General features: G+C 34.4%; 1 protein-coding gene across 2 annotated transcripts in view; it reads right to left on the bottom strand.

Moving 5' to 3' along the window:
• Positions 1–11,732, bottom strand: part of LOC111505020 (uncharacterized) — a 42,066-nt gene extending 30,334 nt beyond the window's left edge. Inside the window, exon 1 of one of the 2 annotated variants that reach the window (XM_074185164.1) lies at positions 11,440–11,732. In XM_074185164.1, the coding sequence (XP_074041265.1) occupies positions 11,440–11,457 (18 nt within the window). In that variant the 5' untranslated portion in view covers positions 11,458–11,732. The remainder of the gene's footprint in view (positions 1–11,439) is intronic. The other variant, XM_074185165.1, reaches the window with a different exon arrangement.
• Between the last annotated feature and the right edge of the window lie 6,888 nt (positions 11,733–18,620).

Raw genomic sequence — 18,620 nt, 5'->3', positions numbered from 1 at the left:
TGAATGATTTCAGTATATTACCTACATGTCAATCAGGGTTCCGGCCAAACCACAGCTGTACAACAGCTCTTTTGAAAGTTGTTGATGATTTACATTGTTCTATCGACAATAATAAACTTTGTCTTCTAGTATTGCTGGACTACTCCAAAGCATTTGATCGTATTAACCACTCTCTACTTCTGGCAATACTGAAGTACCTGGGTTTTGCCTCTAGCGTGGTCACTCTGCTTGGAAATTATCTGACAAACCGTTCTCAGTGTGTCATACTCAATAACAAAAAATCGAATACCCTTAAAATAAATAATGGGGTCCCTCAAGGATCGATTTTAGGTCCACTTCTTTTTGTTTTATATACTTCTCAGTTCTCACACTGCCTTCGTCACACTTCTATGCATTGTTACGCCGACGATACACAGTTGTATTTACAATTCGATGAAAACTCACTCAATATTGCGCTAGAACAAATGAGTCATGATCTGCACTCTCTGATAACTGAATCAAGTAAATATTGTCTCTCTGTAAACCCAACTAAATCTTGTGTCATGCTCTTCGGTAGGCCAAATGCAAAGAATCGTTGCACCGAGTTGATTAACATTTCCATCGATGGGGTTCAATTACCAAAAAGTGACGTCACGAAAAATTTAGGCCTTTATCTCGATAATTCTCTGCGTTTCACGACGCATGTTTCTCAGATTCTTAGGAAGGGTTATATGAATCTAAAATTAGTATACTCGAATAAAAATCTTTTGAACAAAACAAATAAAATATTACTCTGCGACGCACTGGTACTATCTCATGCAAACTATGCTGATACTGTTTATGGTCCAGGACTCTTGAAATCTGACAGGCAGAGACTTCAAAAACTACAGAATTCGTGCATAAGACTCGTCACGGGCGTAAGGAGACGTGAGCATGTGTCTCAATACTTGAAACAACTCGGGTGGCTGAACATGGATGCTAGGCGCACACTACATTCTGCTAGTTTATTCCATAAGGTCATATCCACTGGGAAACCTGCCTACCTATTCACGAAACTGTCCTTTAGAACCGATGTACATAATCTAAATTTGAGATTTAAACATCTCTTGACTGCACCTAAACATAAAACTTCTTTTTTTCGAGGATCTTTTTCTTATAACATTGCACACTTATATAATCGGCTACCCATTGAATTCAAATCCCTATCACCACTTAGTTTCAAGAAAAAATTGAAGAGATTCATGCTACAATCCGGTTCTCTTCTTTTATAACAGTTATCAGTTGACACCTATTCATATGTTTTTACAATAAATATGAAGAAATCATCAAATTTATCATCATATTTGTAACATGATTTTCCACACATAGAACATATAATTTTCATTTATTCGTTTATTGCCTCTCTTTTCTACTTTTCTTCTGCTTCTCTCCCTTTTTTCCTTTTTTTTTTTCTTCTTTCTAGTTTTAATTAAGCAAACAATGTGTATTATTATAAGTTATCTCTTACTGGTTGGATGGAAGAGCAATTTCTGCCTTGATTCGTCATGCGCAGACGTTGAATTCTGCCATTTGTTAGGTTAGATTAGTATCCCTTGTACCTACTGAGTAACCTTTCAATAAAAGCATTTATTATTATTATTATTATTATTATTATCTACACTTTTCTATGATTTCAAAACCCATAAAGTTTAAAAGTCATGTGCCTGCGGAATTTAAATATTACTTGAATGTCTTTGAAGTTAGCAATGAAATTTTATGTTAACTCGTCTACATTTTCTTTTACAAACAATTCAATTGACAGATTGACGCTCGCAACCGGAAGAGACTATAATGTGCAATTTTGAGTGGTTAAACGCTTTATAAACGTTTATTGATCTCAAGCCAACTGTATTGTGATCTCGACGGCTAAAGACATAGTATCAAAACTCATTGTCCATTCATACTTCTCGCTTTATCATGTTGTCGAACTTCAGAATATTATTTTCAAGTCAAAAACAATATATTTTCCACGACAGATTTCAACCATTTTTTAAAATTGTAATGTAAATGGAAAGTATATTGCGGGACAGAATTAAATATATTCATTTCAATTTTCAGACCTATTACGATAAGTACTTTTTCTTTGTCCAAAATGGGAAATTTGTGTTAGCGATTTTTTTATAAAAAATTTACTATGGCACTGGATTCAGATTGCTTTCAAATAACTGTGCCCAAAATTTGATATTTATCAACAACAAAGATATCACAACATAACAATGGAAACCTCACTAAGCTTACAGTCGCAAAAACACCCCTTTACCACCAGATAGTCATGAAATTTTATTTTTCAATTGGTTGTTAAAATAAACTACTACTTTGCGGACAAAATATTTGACGTTACACTCAATTAGGTAATTAGTGATAATACAGTAATTTATTTAAACGTGTAGATGATAATAGTGTATGCTCGGATTTTATTGACAATTAAATTTAGCACAAGTGTCAAACACCAACATTATGTTTGTAGCTAAGATCAAAATTGAAATTATACCTTAATTGTGTGTAAAATTGAATGTATTCCCGTTCCTCAAGTACATTAAATGTTTATGCTCAATTAAACATTTTGTTCGTATAGTTCAATTATAGCTTATAGTCACAACTATTTGAAAAACAAATTTTCATGACAATCTATTGGAACAGGGTGTTCTTTGGGATTGTTGGCTGATTGAGTTTTCTATTTTTGAGTTGTCCTATCTTTGTTGTCGATACATTTATTTTCATAATATTTCGGTAACAATTATTTGAAGGCATTCTCAATCTAGTGGCATTGTAATTTCATTGATAAAAAAATGCTCATACAAATGTTCCATTTTTGACAAAAAAATCGTAGTACACCCTGAAACTTGAAATAAACATTTCAAATGTTGTCTCGTAGTAAACCGTCCTTTACTCAACAATTGAAAACGGTTGAAGTCTTTCAATGAAAAAAATGTTTACAGGGGTGTTTCCAATCTGAATGGGTCACACTGTATGATTACCTAGTTACATATTGATATCATTTGTGTCTCGAATAAAACAGTGAATTTGTCACTGATGATTTATATACTGGTTGATTATTACACAGAGCATTCTAACGAAATCTTGACCCCCCCCTGTAAGTCAGAAACGGACGTTTAATCGAAAATTTCAAAAACACGTCAATTTTTATTTGTAAGGGGACTATAGTCTATTTCAAAAGAGTGTAGAGTAATAAATCATGAAGTGTCATAAAATTTGCCTGAATTTCGTTGTCGTCCATGGGCGTAGGCAAATCTTAGGATTATTAAACTTAATAATTAAAGTAAATTAAAAATTACAGACATAGATAATAATAAAAGGCCATTTTTGGGAAGTAATTTGGTCTAAAACTAAGTACCTACATGTATTTAGGTAAGTAAAATTTCTTAAAAAAAGATTAAGATTAATTTTAGTGGTTCTTGTAAACTTATTTAATATGCAATTTGGGTTCATATACTTGAGCATGATTTCTCAAAAAAGGGTTAACACTTAGTTCCGAGGTGCCATGTCATTATAATAATCCCTTTTTGACCCTGCCCACCAATCATGCAATACCTATTAAACCCAGGTAATTAAGAAAAAGGGTTTAAATATATTGTAATGGTGTCTTAAACATTCGAGTTATAATAGTAATTGTTACTACACCAATTAAACGTACAGTGATATTGTGATATAGAAATAGTGAAAAAGTTATAAAATGGGGACATTTACTCCAAAGAAAAGAAGTGTAAAAAATTCTCCGCTATCTGTTTGCGAAAAAGTTATAATTTTAAATGTATATGATTGCATAAAACACGATCACCCTAGTTTGTCTGTGCAAGAAAGTGTTGAGCGATGTGCCCGAATGACTGGAATTGGACAGTCCACGATTTTTAAATTATTGCGAGAAAGAAAGATATCAGGCCAGGTAAGTCCATGCAAGAGAAAATCAGGAAGACCAATAAAAATCTTAGATGAAGACACCAAATGTGACATTCGAAGAAAAGTTCATTCGTTTTATTTTAAAAAGGAAATACCCACTCTTGAAAAAATATTTATCGAGATAAGCCAAGATAACGATATTCCTTTGATATCCAGAAAACTTTTATGGAAAACTTTAAAAAGTATGAATTTTGCCTGGGAAAAGCACAATCGAAAGGCACTATTACTGGAAAGTGATGAAATTGTTTGCTGGAGACGAAAATATTTGACAACTATAAAGCAGTACCGCAGAGAGCAAAAGAAAATTTTTTATCTTGATGAGACGTGGATAAACGAAGGTTATATAGTCAAAAAAATGTGGCAAGATAAAAATATAACAAGTTCTCGCCAAGCTTTCATAAAAGGCCTTTCGACGGGTATTAAAGTGCCTTCGGGAAAAGGAAAGAGGCTTATAATTGCTCACATTGGAAGCGAAGACGGATTTTTAAAAGAAGGTTTGTTAAGCTTTGAGTCGTGCCGGACGGGAGATTATCATGAGGACATGAATTCGGATGTCTTCGAAGACTACTTCGGGGAAATGTTAAAATTTCTTTCAGCTGATTCGGTCGTGGTTATGGATAATGCAAGCTACCATTCAAGGCGCTTAGAGAAGGTACCAACTTCAGCTTGGAGAAAGCAAGAAATTATTAACTGGCTGTCAAATAAAGGTATTCAGTTTGAGACGAATTCAGTAAAGAAGGAACTACTAGCCATAGTAAAACAACATAAATCTCGCTTCATGAAATATGCCGTAGAAGATGTAGCAGAAAAGTATAAAGTAACTGTGCTGCGCCTACCGCCATATCATTGCGAATTAAATCCTATAGAACTTATATGGGCACAAGTTAAAGGATATGTTGCAAGGCACAATACCACATTTAAAATGAAAGATGTCAAGGTATTGTTTGATCAAGCCATTATGGAAATCACATCAGAAAACTGGCAAAAAGCAATCCAGCATGTTTTAAAAGAGGAAGATAAAATGTGGGAACTGGACAACTTGGTCGATCAGGTGGTTGACCCTATAATTATAACACCAGGAGATGATGACAGTTCTTCGGATGAAGACTATATTGATGTAGAATAATTTAATTGAATTGTAAATATACTGTAGCGGGATAAGCAATCTGGACAGAGACCAGTGTATCAGTGACAGTGACACTTTTGCTTAGGTTAGGGTTTAGAATTAAGGGTAGTCTGAATAATTATTTTCTCGGAAGGTTCTCGAAAATTGTACCTAGTAATCTCTAGAACATTCAATTAGGGTATAAATAGAGTGTTGTTAAACGTTAAGGGAAGTTCACAGTTTTAGTATTGTTCAAGTGTCAAATTGTAATAACGTATCCAGTAAAGTTCTTGTCGTTTTTGTGAATAAATTGATTTAAAGTCCCCACAAGTGTTTCAATACGTAAAGTTCGTTCGTGTGTGTTTGTGAGTATTTCCCGATTTCGGTTCGTATATATTTTATTGTTACATTTTATATTTTTTTAATAACACTGTTCTGCTGTATTAAATTTTTATTTCCTTTAATATAATTTTTATGAATGCATATTCTTTTGGCAATTATCCCACTAGCGCGCCTCTGGCTCAGTATTTATCCGTCGATAACAATGGACAAATCCCTTAAAACAGGGTGATACCTACCTGCTCTTTATGAAACGACATAATTTTGCAATGCGGACTAGGGAAGTGACAGAATTTATTGACGGATCACCCTGTAGCGCTTTTGAATACTTAATGAGATTTTATTACTCTACACTCTTTTGAAATAGACTATAATTCTGATATGGAAATCATACTCGAAACTTCACACCCCGCCGTCAGCAACTACCCCCCAATTTTTTTCAATATCATGGGGGTCGAGTGATACATCATTTGAAAGGACTTTCATTTCTCATTACTTCTGTAGTTTTTTTAAATTGGTTTATTCGTTATTAAGAAAAACAGAAAATTCGCTATCGCTCATTTTATTGAGGAAATCAACAAAAGTAATATTAATGGCAACACAATCAATGGATTGGAGTATTCAAAATACAGCAATAATACAGTCTATTTTCGAACATTATTGAAGATGTCCGGAGTCAGAAATCGGCATTCCCAAACAATTCTCTGTCGCAGGTCTTCTATATTTGTAGAATGTATTTAATTAGTAGTAAACGTTTTGAAATGGACGACACTGTTAGTTTTTTCTGTCCGGGTAGTTTTTGTTTAATCTAGTTGTCGCAGAACAAAACGTAGATAGTTGGCCTCTGTCACTTCCTCACGAATTATTATTCAGTCATCCTTGTTCACTGTGTTCCAACATGGTTCATTCTACTGAAGAAAGATTAGAAATTGTTGCAACCTATTATCGAAATAATGAATGTGCTAAAGCTACTGCAAGAATTTATAATGCAAATCATCCAGACCACAAAAGTGAGCCATCAATACGTAGAACAGTTAATGGATAAATTTCGAACTTCAGGTTCTGTTCACAATAGAAAACATGAAGTATCCCGTCCTGTCAGAAATGACGGAGTTGAAGTTGCAGTTTTAGGACAGGTACAAATGGATAATCGACAATCTATCTGGCAAGTAGCTGTACGAACACTGTTTTTCATGTGTAAAAAATATTGACATTGCTTCCTGGTTGATGTACTAAAAATGTATTTAATGATAATGGGAAAGTAATTGCAGTGCAAAAAGTTAAGAACGGTTAAATACAAGTTTGAAAGATTTTTCTGCATTTTTGAGGTTTCCGTTATTCAGTAGAACGTGCTCTAATGCAAATATAATATGTTTGTTACGTTGAATGCAATATGTTTTGTTTTCCAATCATGTTTCATTTCTATAAACAATAAGTTTATTTAGCGACTGCGAAATTATGTTACCGCAAAATAGACACACAAAGCTGGGGACATATTATTTGCCACACGTTCAGGAAGAAAGTAAGGCCTTGAGTTGATATAATAATCAGTTTTGTTTTAATTCATTTCAAAATATGAATTTTTATTCGTAACACACGATCCCTGAAATGAACATTATCAAAAATATACAGATTATGAAAATAATGACCCGTTACTTGATAAAAATTAATAACACTACCCATGATAATAAATTAAACAATTTTACATTTTTTTAAATTCTAGACGCGGTAGTAATTTATTACTACTAGTAATGTTAGCGAAACGCGTCTAGAAATAAAAAAAAAACTTGGAAAATTGTTTAATCATCATCATGGATAGAAATGTACAGGTCCACAATTCTAACTTGTGGCCTCTGAGCTGTGTATATGAAACACCCCTTACATTGTTAACATCGTATCTAACTATACTCGGTTCAACCAAGCAACAGAGTGCTCCAAAACATTATCATGCATAGTGCACGTAATCTCCCAGACAAGGCTGTTTGTACAGAGTCGCACTAAGAAACGACGGAAATTTTATTTTTTTTAATATTATGCGGCTTGGTACAGAAATATTTTCAAGGTGGAGTGTAGGGAGACAAATCAGCAGTTTCTTCAGCCATATCAGTACTTGACCTTTTAAAAATTTCAAACTTTAAAATACCGTTTATGCACACACCACAGGCGTTAAAACGTAACTGACCACTGCGACACTGTAACAATGAATTCCGCCAGCCGATTGAAGTTAAATCTGATTGGCCAGCGTAAGGAAGCTCGTTTATTTCACCCAATAGATGCATATGTGCGTGGTGATCATGCTTTGATCACGCATCTATTATTGTTTGGGTTTTTTTTGTTGGATGGATATGCATCTCAACATACCGTATACATATTATTTAAAAATATGTTTTGTCACTTGACGTTCAAATACTAATGTAGTATTCAAAGGGGGGTAATTAGGATCTCAATAACCGAAAAGTCAGAGAGACAATTGGATATCTGTTACGTTTTCTTGCAAAAATAGTTTTCTCATTTTTGTTTTAATTTTTTTTTGTTTTTTATGGATATATAGTTTAATTTCGGAATTTTACATTTTTGTTCACTTTAAAAAATATTTTTTTTGTTCATGTACTCTTCATTTCATTCACAACCTTCATGTTTTTGAAAAAAGAAATATTTATTTTCGTTATTTATTCATACTCTTGTTCCAATTTCTTTATTTTTTTTACAAAAGGAGATACTCTAGATGGACACGAAAAACCGAGGTGTTCAATCCATAAGTTTTCTCGAATGTTTGTAATAGATCTCAATAAATTTCCTTCAACAGAAATATTCTGTGGCAAATTGACTTCCCACACGTGACTAATTATTCAGCATATAACTACGGAAGCGCAGAATGGTCACATATTTTTATTATTTCGACAATTTTAAAATTACTAGATTGAAGTCGTAATTTCCATGAAACGAATGATAAAAATATGTGGCCCTTCTGCACTTCCGTAGATAACACAACTCTTGCCATTATAATCTCTATGCCCTGTCGAATCACAGAGGAACCTCTTACAGCGGATATTACACATCATACTGTAGACACAGTATACTATGTACAGTAATCCCACTTCGGGTGATTTTTGGTTTGAATTTTCTACACGCAGACCCAGGAGTTGCAGTCTTAGGTCTGCGCAAACGACGAGTTCAAGTCAGGCACGCAACCCTTCCATTCCGAATTTCTTGGGTTTCCCCAACGTACTGAAAAATGTGTTTGTTGAACACTACACAATTCCTTTTTTATTTCTTCAAGTCCTAAATAGTACTACATAATTCAAAAAAAATAGGCTCTACAGATTCTTAAATCTTGAGTGATGAATTCGATTAGGAGTATTTTTAATAATTGGCTGTTAATATAATCGAATCGGCAAACTCGTCCGCCATCTTGAATTCTCAAATCAATGAATTAATATGCTATATTTGGCCCCAAAAATCACTACAAAGAAATTTCGCATGGATTCGTATCATGGTTCATAAATAACAAAACTCATTCTTCATCTTGTCTTTTTTCTTGTTGAAATGAAAATATATTTTGTCACATCCGAATATGAACATCTGCCGATCCCATGAATGTTTAAAATCTACTTGAAACATAGTTCATCATTGTCCAAATGATCTGGGTTACTTGAATATTACACAAATGCAAAATTGTCATTTGTACAATTTTCTCAGGTTCCCAACATGGTTTTCATTGACTATATTTTTTTGAGCAGTTTATATGAATAGTTGTTATGTTGAGCAGTGTTTAGACGCTTTGGTTGAGATTGTAGTAGGGAGAAATGTCATTAGTGTCAAATACGTCAGCATTATAAAAACTGAAACTCCTGGACACCAACATCAAAGGAACCAACGCTAAGTGGGACTACTGTATATAAGTATACTGTGCTGTAGACATATCCATAAACTGGTATATGGCACGAATATAACGATTCACGTGTGCCACCAATTTCAAATTCAAATTCTTTATTGGTGCTAGGACACAAGAGTGTTTACACAAGTCATTTTGAGTTGTACATGAACAATTACAAAAATAATAGTTACAAAAAAGCTTGGAAAAGGAGATAAAGTCGCACATTAAAAGTCTGACAGTTGACACTCATTAAAATTAGGTCAAAATTTGTATAATTGAGTTGTTTCAACAGAATACCTTGTAAGTTAAGGGGCGAGAGAACAAAATTTAAATTATTGAATTATTGTTATTTAAAAAAATATTCGAAAAGTTCACAATAAAACCATGAATATATACTTTCTACTATAGGTATTTCGATGCAAAATTGCCTGTGGTACTATTTGTGAAGTTGACTCTCATTGTTGATTTGAAAATGAGTTTGATAAATTACTCCTCCAAGCAGAAATCATGGATATACCTCTGTTAATAAATATCAAAAACATGAAAAACCATCTTTCACTGTTAAAGCTTTAACGTAGGTAGGTTTATATGAAATGTAATCCAAAGTTATCATGTTAAAACTGTTTTTGAAAATGCTTTTATCTGAAAGGTGAATGATTGAATTTTGATCATAATTGGTGCGGATTCAAAAATATAGAGAATTAAGACATCCTAGGGATGCAACAAAGTAATGTACATTTACAGTTCCTGATAATATTCAAAAAAAGTAACTGTCTTTAGTTAAAAATTCACAACAAATTCTGCGAGTTTATGAGAGACCAAAATGATAGAAACAACCGTTCCTTTGTTAGAATAATATTTTTAGACGTGGCACTGTTTTCTTAACGGGCCTGTTGATAACATTCGTCTAACGAAAAACCACACCTGATATAAGAATATCATACGAAACGGCCATAAAAATGTACGAGCTGTTATTGAGCAAAATGTAAAATTTCACAACAGCATTATATCTGAATTTTATATAAAATATCCACTGTTTTCCTTGTGTTCAAATAACCAGCACTTGTTCCAACAGAGTGCCGTACAACCACATTTCCTTGAAACTATGCGTGAGTTTGTGAAGACAGCCTTTTCAGATCGATATACAGTAATTAATATAACTGGGGAACGACCTGCTAGATTATCTGATCTAAGCCTGTTAGTTTTTTTATTGTGTGATTTGAAATCCAAAGTCTATACTGACAAACCTGGAAAAATCTATACCATAAAAACTGAATCAGGCAAGACATGCAAAACATGACACCCGCTATGTTACAAAATAGACGGTTCCGTCATTGTCTAGCGGTCAGTGGAGAATATTTCGAAAGTTTACTGTGAATTTTATTTTGTTTGGTTTTGGCGATGCAAAACTACATAATTTTATTTCTGTTCTTCATAAAACACTTTGTAAAAATTAAAGTACTGTTAACTTCCTAGTTGAATTTTCAAAACACATTTTGTACTATTACTCCCCCCTCCCCATATCAATTTGACACAAGTATAATACATTTCTAGAATGAACCCAACAAGATAACTTCAGAAATTGAAAAACAAGTAGGGTGTTCCATTTGAAAAGACCGATGATTAGTATCTATATTATGTATATGTAATTAAATGTATATATATATATATATATATATATATATATATATATATATATATATATATATATATTAAATTATTATTTTGGAGACTGTATAAAAATCAAAAGGTGATGTTTCGGAAATTTCTAATAGATAATATTGTTTATTTAATGAATGTATAACGGTCCATAATGTCTTCCTTTTGGAAATTAAATTGAAATGTTTTTTGTTTAACTGATATACATTCAGGTTGAGTTTTTGAATCAATACACTGTATAAACAAAATTTAGAATAGGGTACTGAACTGAGCATTTTTAATTTTAGTGATGTCACCGACAAGAAATACTATTTAAAAAAAAGGTGTTTTCATACTTTATCGAAATACCTGTTTTAATCTTTTACCCTTGATCTGCGAAAACATATATAAATACTTACGAATTTCATTATTTTGAATGTTACTTAACTGAAATATCACTTATTGATAATAAACTGATTATTTCAACACTAAAAATGTACTGTTTCACAAAACGAATTGTAAACGAAAGTGACTGATAACTTACCCATCCACGGTATAACATTTTCACTCAATTTTTCTTCATTCATTTTAATATCATAAATCCCAAAAACGAACTCAATCGCACCCCTCGAAAACAATCGAATTGTCAAACTTCCAACCGAAAACAACAGATTGCTTCTTTGCTTATCACGATTTCCGCCTTTGTTCAACAAAGTTTCTCTTTTCACTACTAGAAGTCAGTCGACACCAATCGGTACCCGTATTGATGGTACCTACCGATGATATGGTACCGTCGTCCCGTACCTTGTACGGCAAGTAATCTAGTATGCCGAGTATTCGAGAGAGGCAATTTTTTAACGAGCGGGAGTAGGAATTTCATGAGCGTCACTGTGGTTCCAGGGACCGGCAGCGATACATCTCTTGGGATATGTCTACAGGGGGCGTTAATGTACTTGAAGTGATGTATTTAAATGCGTCACACATTTATTTCGCCGAAAAATTAGAAAAAATTTAAAGCACGTCAATTTAATCATAAAGGCCGAGCTATTTTAGGGTAGTATTTCAATAAAATTTCATTATAACAACAACATTATCATTATAACAACAGTGAAGACGATTAATCGATGTGAATTTAGCAGCCAAAATTAGCAGCCAAAATTTCGCAGCCACTTCGGCTGAAACACCCTAATAATCAGAGTTGTCTTTGGCTGCTGAAAATGATTTCTTTTAGATGTGTATATATATAGTGGTATACAGACATATAGAAAGACATATAGATGAAGATAGAAAGTCAGATAGATAGATAGAAAGGCAGACAGACAATAGATAAAGTATATTTCTGGAGTTTTTCACCAACACCAAACCATTATTTTAACACCTCGGCAAGTGTTTCGATCACCAAGTGATCATCTACAAGAGGCTGGAACACCCTAACAATCAGAGGTGTCTTTAGCTGCTGAAAATGGTTTCTTTTAGAGTGGTATATAAAGTGGTATACAGAGAGATAGATAAAAATAGAAAGACATATAGATGAAGATAGAAAGACAGATAGATAGAAAGGCAGACAGACAATAGATAAAGAATTTTACTGGAATTTTTTCCCAACACCAAACCGTTATTTTAACACCTCGACACGTGTTTCGATCACCAAGTGATCATCTACAAGAGGAAGATCAAACCGTCTTGAAGGTGATCACTTGGTGATGGAAACAATTCTTTGAATAGTCGCGATCTGATTGCACGGAAATAAACGATACATTTCAACTGAAAAATGTATTTTCACACCTTCAAAACATAGTATGAACTTCAAATTCATGATAACCTATGAACAGGGCCGTAGCGAAAAGAAATATCAGGGGGGGGAGGAAATCCAAATTTTCCCAATCCCACCAGTAAAATTTCCCAACTTTCGAAAAAATGAAAGCCAAGGGATTAGTTACTACTATAATATATTAATTTTCTTACTTAACTATCCAAAGATTGACTGAATGCTTATGCCCGTTAGGGTATGCACAAACAAAAATAAATTTTGGTAATTATAAAAATAATAATGGAAATTATTCTACTTGGGACCAAGGTCCTTGTTCTTCCACCATATCCACCATGTATAGGAATATTCAATACAAATGAAAGGAAACGACACTTAAATAATATTGTGCTTATTGTTTTCTACTATTATTTTTTCTATCTTCACGGCCCGAAATTTCCCAACTTTTCCAAGTCGAAAAAACAGCGAAAAGTTGGGAATTTTGTAAAATTGTCACTTCAAAATTTGTGGACTGTTCTCTTACTTGGGAGAAATTGAACGTTTTTGAAGTTTTCAAACAACTCAGGATCACCAAGTTATGCATGTTGGGAAATCGCAACCTTCTCCTGGTTCTTTCTCTTTTTTTATCACCTCTCCCTTTCTTTTCTCTCATTTTTATTTTTTTTTTTCATTTTCTTACTATTATTTTTTTCTATCTTCACGGCCCAAAATTTCCCAACTTTTTCCCGAGTCAAAAAAGCAAGGGGAGAGACTCCTCCCGTCCCCCCCATGGCGACGGCCCTGCCTATGAATATTATACTCTAAGAGAGCAACGTTTTCGAGAATGAATTTAAAAAAAGATGGTTCTTATAATACAATAATATTGGAAAATAATAATAAATAAGTAAACGATACATTTCAACTGGAAAATGTATTTTCACATTTTCAAAACATAGTATGAACAACTGAAAAATGTATTTTCACATCTTCAAAACATAGTATGAACTTCGAATTCATGAGAACCTATGAATATTATAGTCTAAGAGAGCAACGTTTTCGAGAATGAATTTAAAAAGAGCTGGTTCTTATGATATAATAATATTGAAAAAGAAATATGAAGAATTCTACACTGACACCTTTCGGATATAATCCAACGCCCTTTGTGGTAAAAGCCAGGGGAGTGGTTTTTTTCTGATAGGTTTCAGTCCATTAATCTACAGTGTTGGTAATTTCAGACTGGCTCGAACGAATTGTTCTTTTCGATACATTCAGAAAGGTTTTGGATTTCTACTTCTTTACTTATTTCGGTGTTGAGTGAATTACCGATAAATGTTGGGAACAATCTTAGCCGTGCAAAGTTTAACATTACAGATCAGCTGAATGGGAGGATCTTCAAGACCAATTCCGAAATTTCCCCTGGCTAGATGTTTGTTTCAGCTCTAAAGATTCATCAACTTGTGCTTCTGAAGTCACGGAAGTTATTCTATCATCCATGGATGATGAAACAAACTTCTAATGGAAACCTTGGTTCAACAAAAATTTGTGAGCAAGCTGTCGCCTCCAAAAATCTCGCCTACCGGAAATTCGGCAAAAATCCCAGTGCCGAAAACCAAACTAGGTTTGTTAATGGTCGCAACAGCTGCAAACTAAGAATGAATGAAAGCAAAGTACTTTACAATCAGAGATTTAGGAATAAACTGTTGCCAATCTGAACGGGTCTAGATCCTTCTGGTCGGTAGCTGAAGCTGTTGATCAGAACATTACAAAATCCACAATTTCACCACTAATACAAGCGGATGGTTCAATTGCAAGGACAGTCATAGAAAAAGCAAATCTACTAGCCAAACAATTTGCGTCCCACTTCACAGTCGATTTTCAGGGAAAGGCACCACCCACTATTCCACTATCCACTATCCACTATCCACAATACTGAAAATTACTTTTCAACACAGCGTCTAGCCAGGCGAATTTTGAAACAGCTTAATATCAACAAGGCGTCTGGCACTGATGAAGTGCCCGTCATCGTGCTTAAAAAATGCGCAAATGAACTCGCACCAGTATTTTGCAGACTTTTCAACCTGACAGGAAAAATGCTTCAAATAACTATAGACCAGTCGCTTTGCTATCAGTGATATCAAAAATCAAAAAAAAAGTCGTAAGCCAGCCTATCCTCAATTATTCGACAGTCTTCAACATCTTGAGCGATCATTGATGTGCCTTTCGGAAACAAAGATCAACAGGCGACCTTCTATCGTATGTCATCCATATTTTTTGGAATAATGCAATCGAGAAACATGGAAAATCAAGAGCTGTTGTGCTTGATATTTCTAAGACCTTTGACCGTGTGTGGCATGGGGGTTTGCTGGCCAAACTTCGATGCTATGGCTTGTCGGATCATTTCTGTTCTCTTCAGCTACCTGAAAAAACGTTCCCTGCAAGTAGCCGTCGATAGATATCTCTCGAATACTTTCACCATCTATGCTGGTGTCCCCCAGGGATCCATATTGTCTCCAAACCTCTTTTTATTGTATATCAACGACTTGGAATAAACCAAGAATCCAATATATTGCTTTGCTGACGACATCACACTTGTCTCGTCATTCCATTTGGTTTGCAGGACATCGACTGCGGAGGCACATCTTCACCGGCAGCAGGTTGCATATCCTAATGAGGATCTAGAACTGATTTCAAATTGGGGTGAAAGTAACCAGGTTCAATTCAATTTCACAAAAACCCAGGCATCGGTTTTCTCCAAGAAGATAAATGTCTCCGACCCGAATAAAATAATGTCAGGTCAGACAATTCCGCTTTCTGTTTGATAAGTTTGTTGGGGGTTAAAATGGACACCAATACGTCTTGGCACAATCATGTCGCTGGAATTGCAAAGCCTGCTTCTCAAAAGCTTGGAAGGCTGTTCCGAACCAGAAAACTGTATACACCTCAGCAACTTTTGATGCTTTATAAAGCTGGAGATTTGTCTCTCTTCATAGATACTTCATAGATACGGGAGGTGTTCAAGTGACTTGGCACATTTGATTCCACCAAGAGCGGTGCATATCAGAAATACGCGGAGGACTGTGGCTGCTCGTCGTTTTGAGGTTCAACTCAATACACCTCGAAGTTTACTGTTCAAGAACTCATCTGGAGAACTGCGTTCATGTGGAATAAACTTCGTGAGAACGTTCTTTTAAATTGATTTAATCTCCAGCGATTCAAATCCAATGTGAATCGCTACTTTCGCACAGGCACCGCTCTGAGACCGCCCTAAGAATTCACATATTAATGTAAGAACAACTTGAATTATAAATCACTTGAAAAAGCTACTGTGCTAGCGAAACATATGATATATTTTTCAAAATAAAGTTTGTGAAGATCAAATCGAGAGGTGTAGTATTTGAAATTACTATGGATCTTCATCAAGTAACGGCCGAATAAATCAGATCATTTTAGTATATCTGTTATTTTGATATTATTCTATTTATACATAAATGTGTTCAAAATTAATTTGCCAGGCGTTAAGTCGGTTGTTTAGTCAACATGAAAATTGATTTAATGTCGTAAAAATAATATGTAGTTATCTAAGTCTTGATAAGTGTTACTCGTACCGCGCTGAATATAATACAGTCATTATTACCATTATAGAATCGTTATCATGGGAAGAACATTAAGAAGCCGATATTTGCATAGTTTATCATATTTGCCTCATATTTTTTGACGCACACATTGTTGTACGATGCTCAGAGTACGATATTTTAATTAAACTTATCGGCAACGTGAATCACCTGGGGTTTAGGAAATCATGAACGTTTAATGAACGTCAAAGAAATATATCAAGTTCTTGGTATTCTTTTATCGAGAGCTCTACCATGCTTCCATGTGCGCGGATTAATTGGAAGAATCCAACCTCATACGCAAGTCAATAAAAATATTCTCGGACAGTCAAGCGGTGTTAGAAGCTGTTGGCTCCTACCGGGCAACGTCTAAATTTTTTGTTTGAAGGATGTTTCGTGGTGTATTTCATCAGTTCAGACTTCCATTGTCTAATATAATATAAATTGATTTAAAATTCCTGAAAAAATATTGAAAAGATTAACCGAAAATAACAATTTTATTTGAAAATAGAAACTGAAATTACAAAGAAATAACATAAAACCAAACAACAACCGAGAAATAAAAATTGAAATATTAATAAAAGCTGAAAATTAAAAATTATTATTAACAAAAAATAAAAATTAAAATATTTCAAACCAAGTTATGTCACGACGATTCGATTGTTAGTATCCACAATCGTTTTCGGGTGATAACTGGACTTATTCCTCCGAAATCCGAATATTTATAGGCCATTTATAGGCCCTCTTCTCTCTCTCCGATTCATTGGTTTTTAGCGGGAGATGACCGTTTGGCGGGAGTTAGTCGTTTTTCGTTTGATTAGAGGTTTCCATATGTTACGTATCTCTACGCTAGCTTGTCCAACAACGCATTAAGTCAAGCTAGCGTAGAGATACGTAACATATGGGCAGATCACTGTCATCTGTATAATCATATGAAGAAACTCGGACTGTCAGAGGACAGTGTGTCGCCTTTGTTTGGATCATGATTAAACAGCCTGGCACATACTTCGTGCCTGTCTCTTTGGGGGCCGAATAAGGTTTTCAGAGTTTGGCAGACTGTACTCTTACCATCTGACCTGAAAGACCACTCACCATACAAACTTATCGGCTTCGTTGAGAAGCTGGGTTTATTTGGTCAAATGTGAATAGGTGTAAGCCACAATAAATCCTGATTTAGGATATTTCAGTAGAGAAAATAAATTCTTACCTGCTTTATCTCAAATAGTCACTGACTTCTCATTTACCATCATACATGCAAAAAAGTTTCTCCGTTAATCAGCGGTCGCACCCCAACGATAACAACCCTCAAAAGTCGAAACTTGCGTGCGAGCTAAGGATCAAGCAGGTCTCACCTTTTAATTTTACAACAATCCTGGTTGATGAAAGAAAATATGAGATTTTCTATAGAAAAACTAAATGGCATACATTTATGCCATTCTCACTTTATGATTTGTAAAGATATCGATTCAGTTTCAAAGAATGACATTCAAAGAATGTACTTCGAAGTATGACAATACTGACAGATGAACTCAGAGCTTTGTATTGTATTGCCAAACATGCGCTAAACTAACTGACTGTTAAACAAGTATATCTGAGGTACCAGTCAATCTAATAATAACACTGATGATCTTAAAACATGACTCAACCTCTGACGGAAGCACCAAACTCTTACGAAGGTTCAAAATAGATGAACATTTCAGTCTAGTAGACCACTATTATAATATAATATTCAGTCATTGTTCACTGTGGTTCTGGCGTTGAATCTGGTCATTATTACGCCTTGGTCAAAGACGAAACGGGCTGATTTAAGTTTGACGATAGTCGTGTCACGAAGTGTTCTGGCGATGTATTGAATCTATTGGAGCCTCTGGAGACACCCTACATTTTGTTTTATAAAAGAGAGGATATCAGCAGATCAAGATCTTCAGATGATGTGGTGCTGCAGGTTTTTCCGAGTTTTCCTGTAGCTAAAAAAGCAAATGTGCCACTGGAATTAATGAAGTCGCTCCGGATCGCCAAATACTTTTTGTTGTTGTCTTATAATTTCATGATTTGTATTTTGGAAGTGGTGTTATTATAAAGAATTGTGAATATTTATATAATATATTTTTCCAAATTGTATTCCAGTTCTGTCAAGTTATCCTAAGAAAATAAGAAATTTCCTCGTCGTTTCCTCGTCGAAGTGGGTGGACGTGTAATTGGATGCGGCTGTTCTCATCGTCGAGGGAGCGGAAGGTCACGCCATCACAGCACGTGCAAGCAATTTAAATTTATTTGTGTAGTGATAGTTTTATCTGTAGTGTATGTCTGTCGTCGAAAGAAGTACTATCAATTTACGAAAATTTATGAAGCTTTAAAATAAAGTAC

Source organism: Leptinotarsa decemlineata, unplaced genomic scaffold (genome assembly GCF_025532065.1).
Source record: "Leptinotarsa decemlineata unplaced genomic scaffold, Ldec_3_MD MMD2_tig00026363_RagTag_RagTag, whole genome shotgun sequence".
NCBI lineage: Eukaryota > Metazoa > Arthropoda > Insecta > Coleoptera > Chrysomelidae > Leptinotarsa > Leptinotarsa decemlineata.
This window is presented reverse-complemented; position numbering and strand designations above follow the sequence as displayed.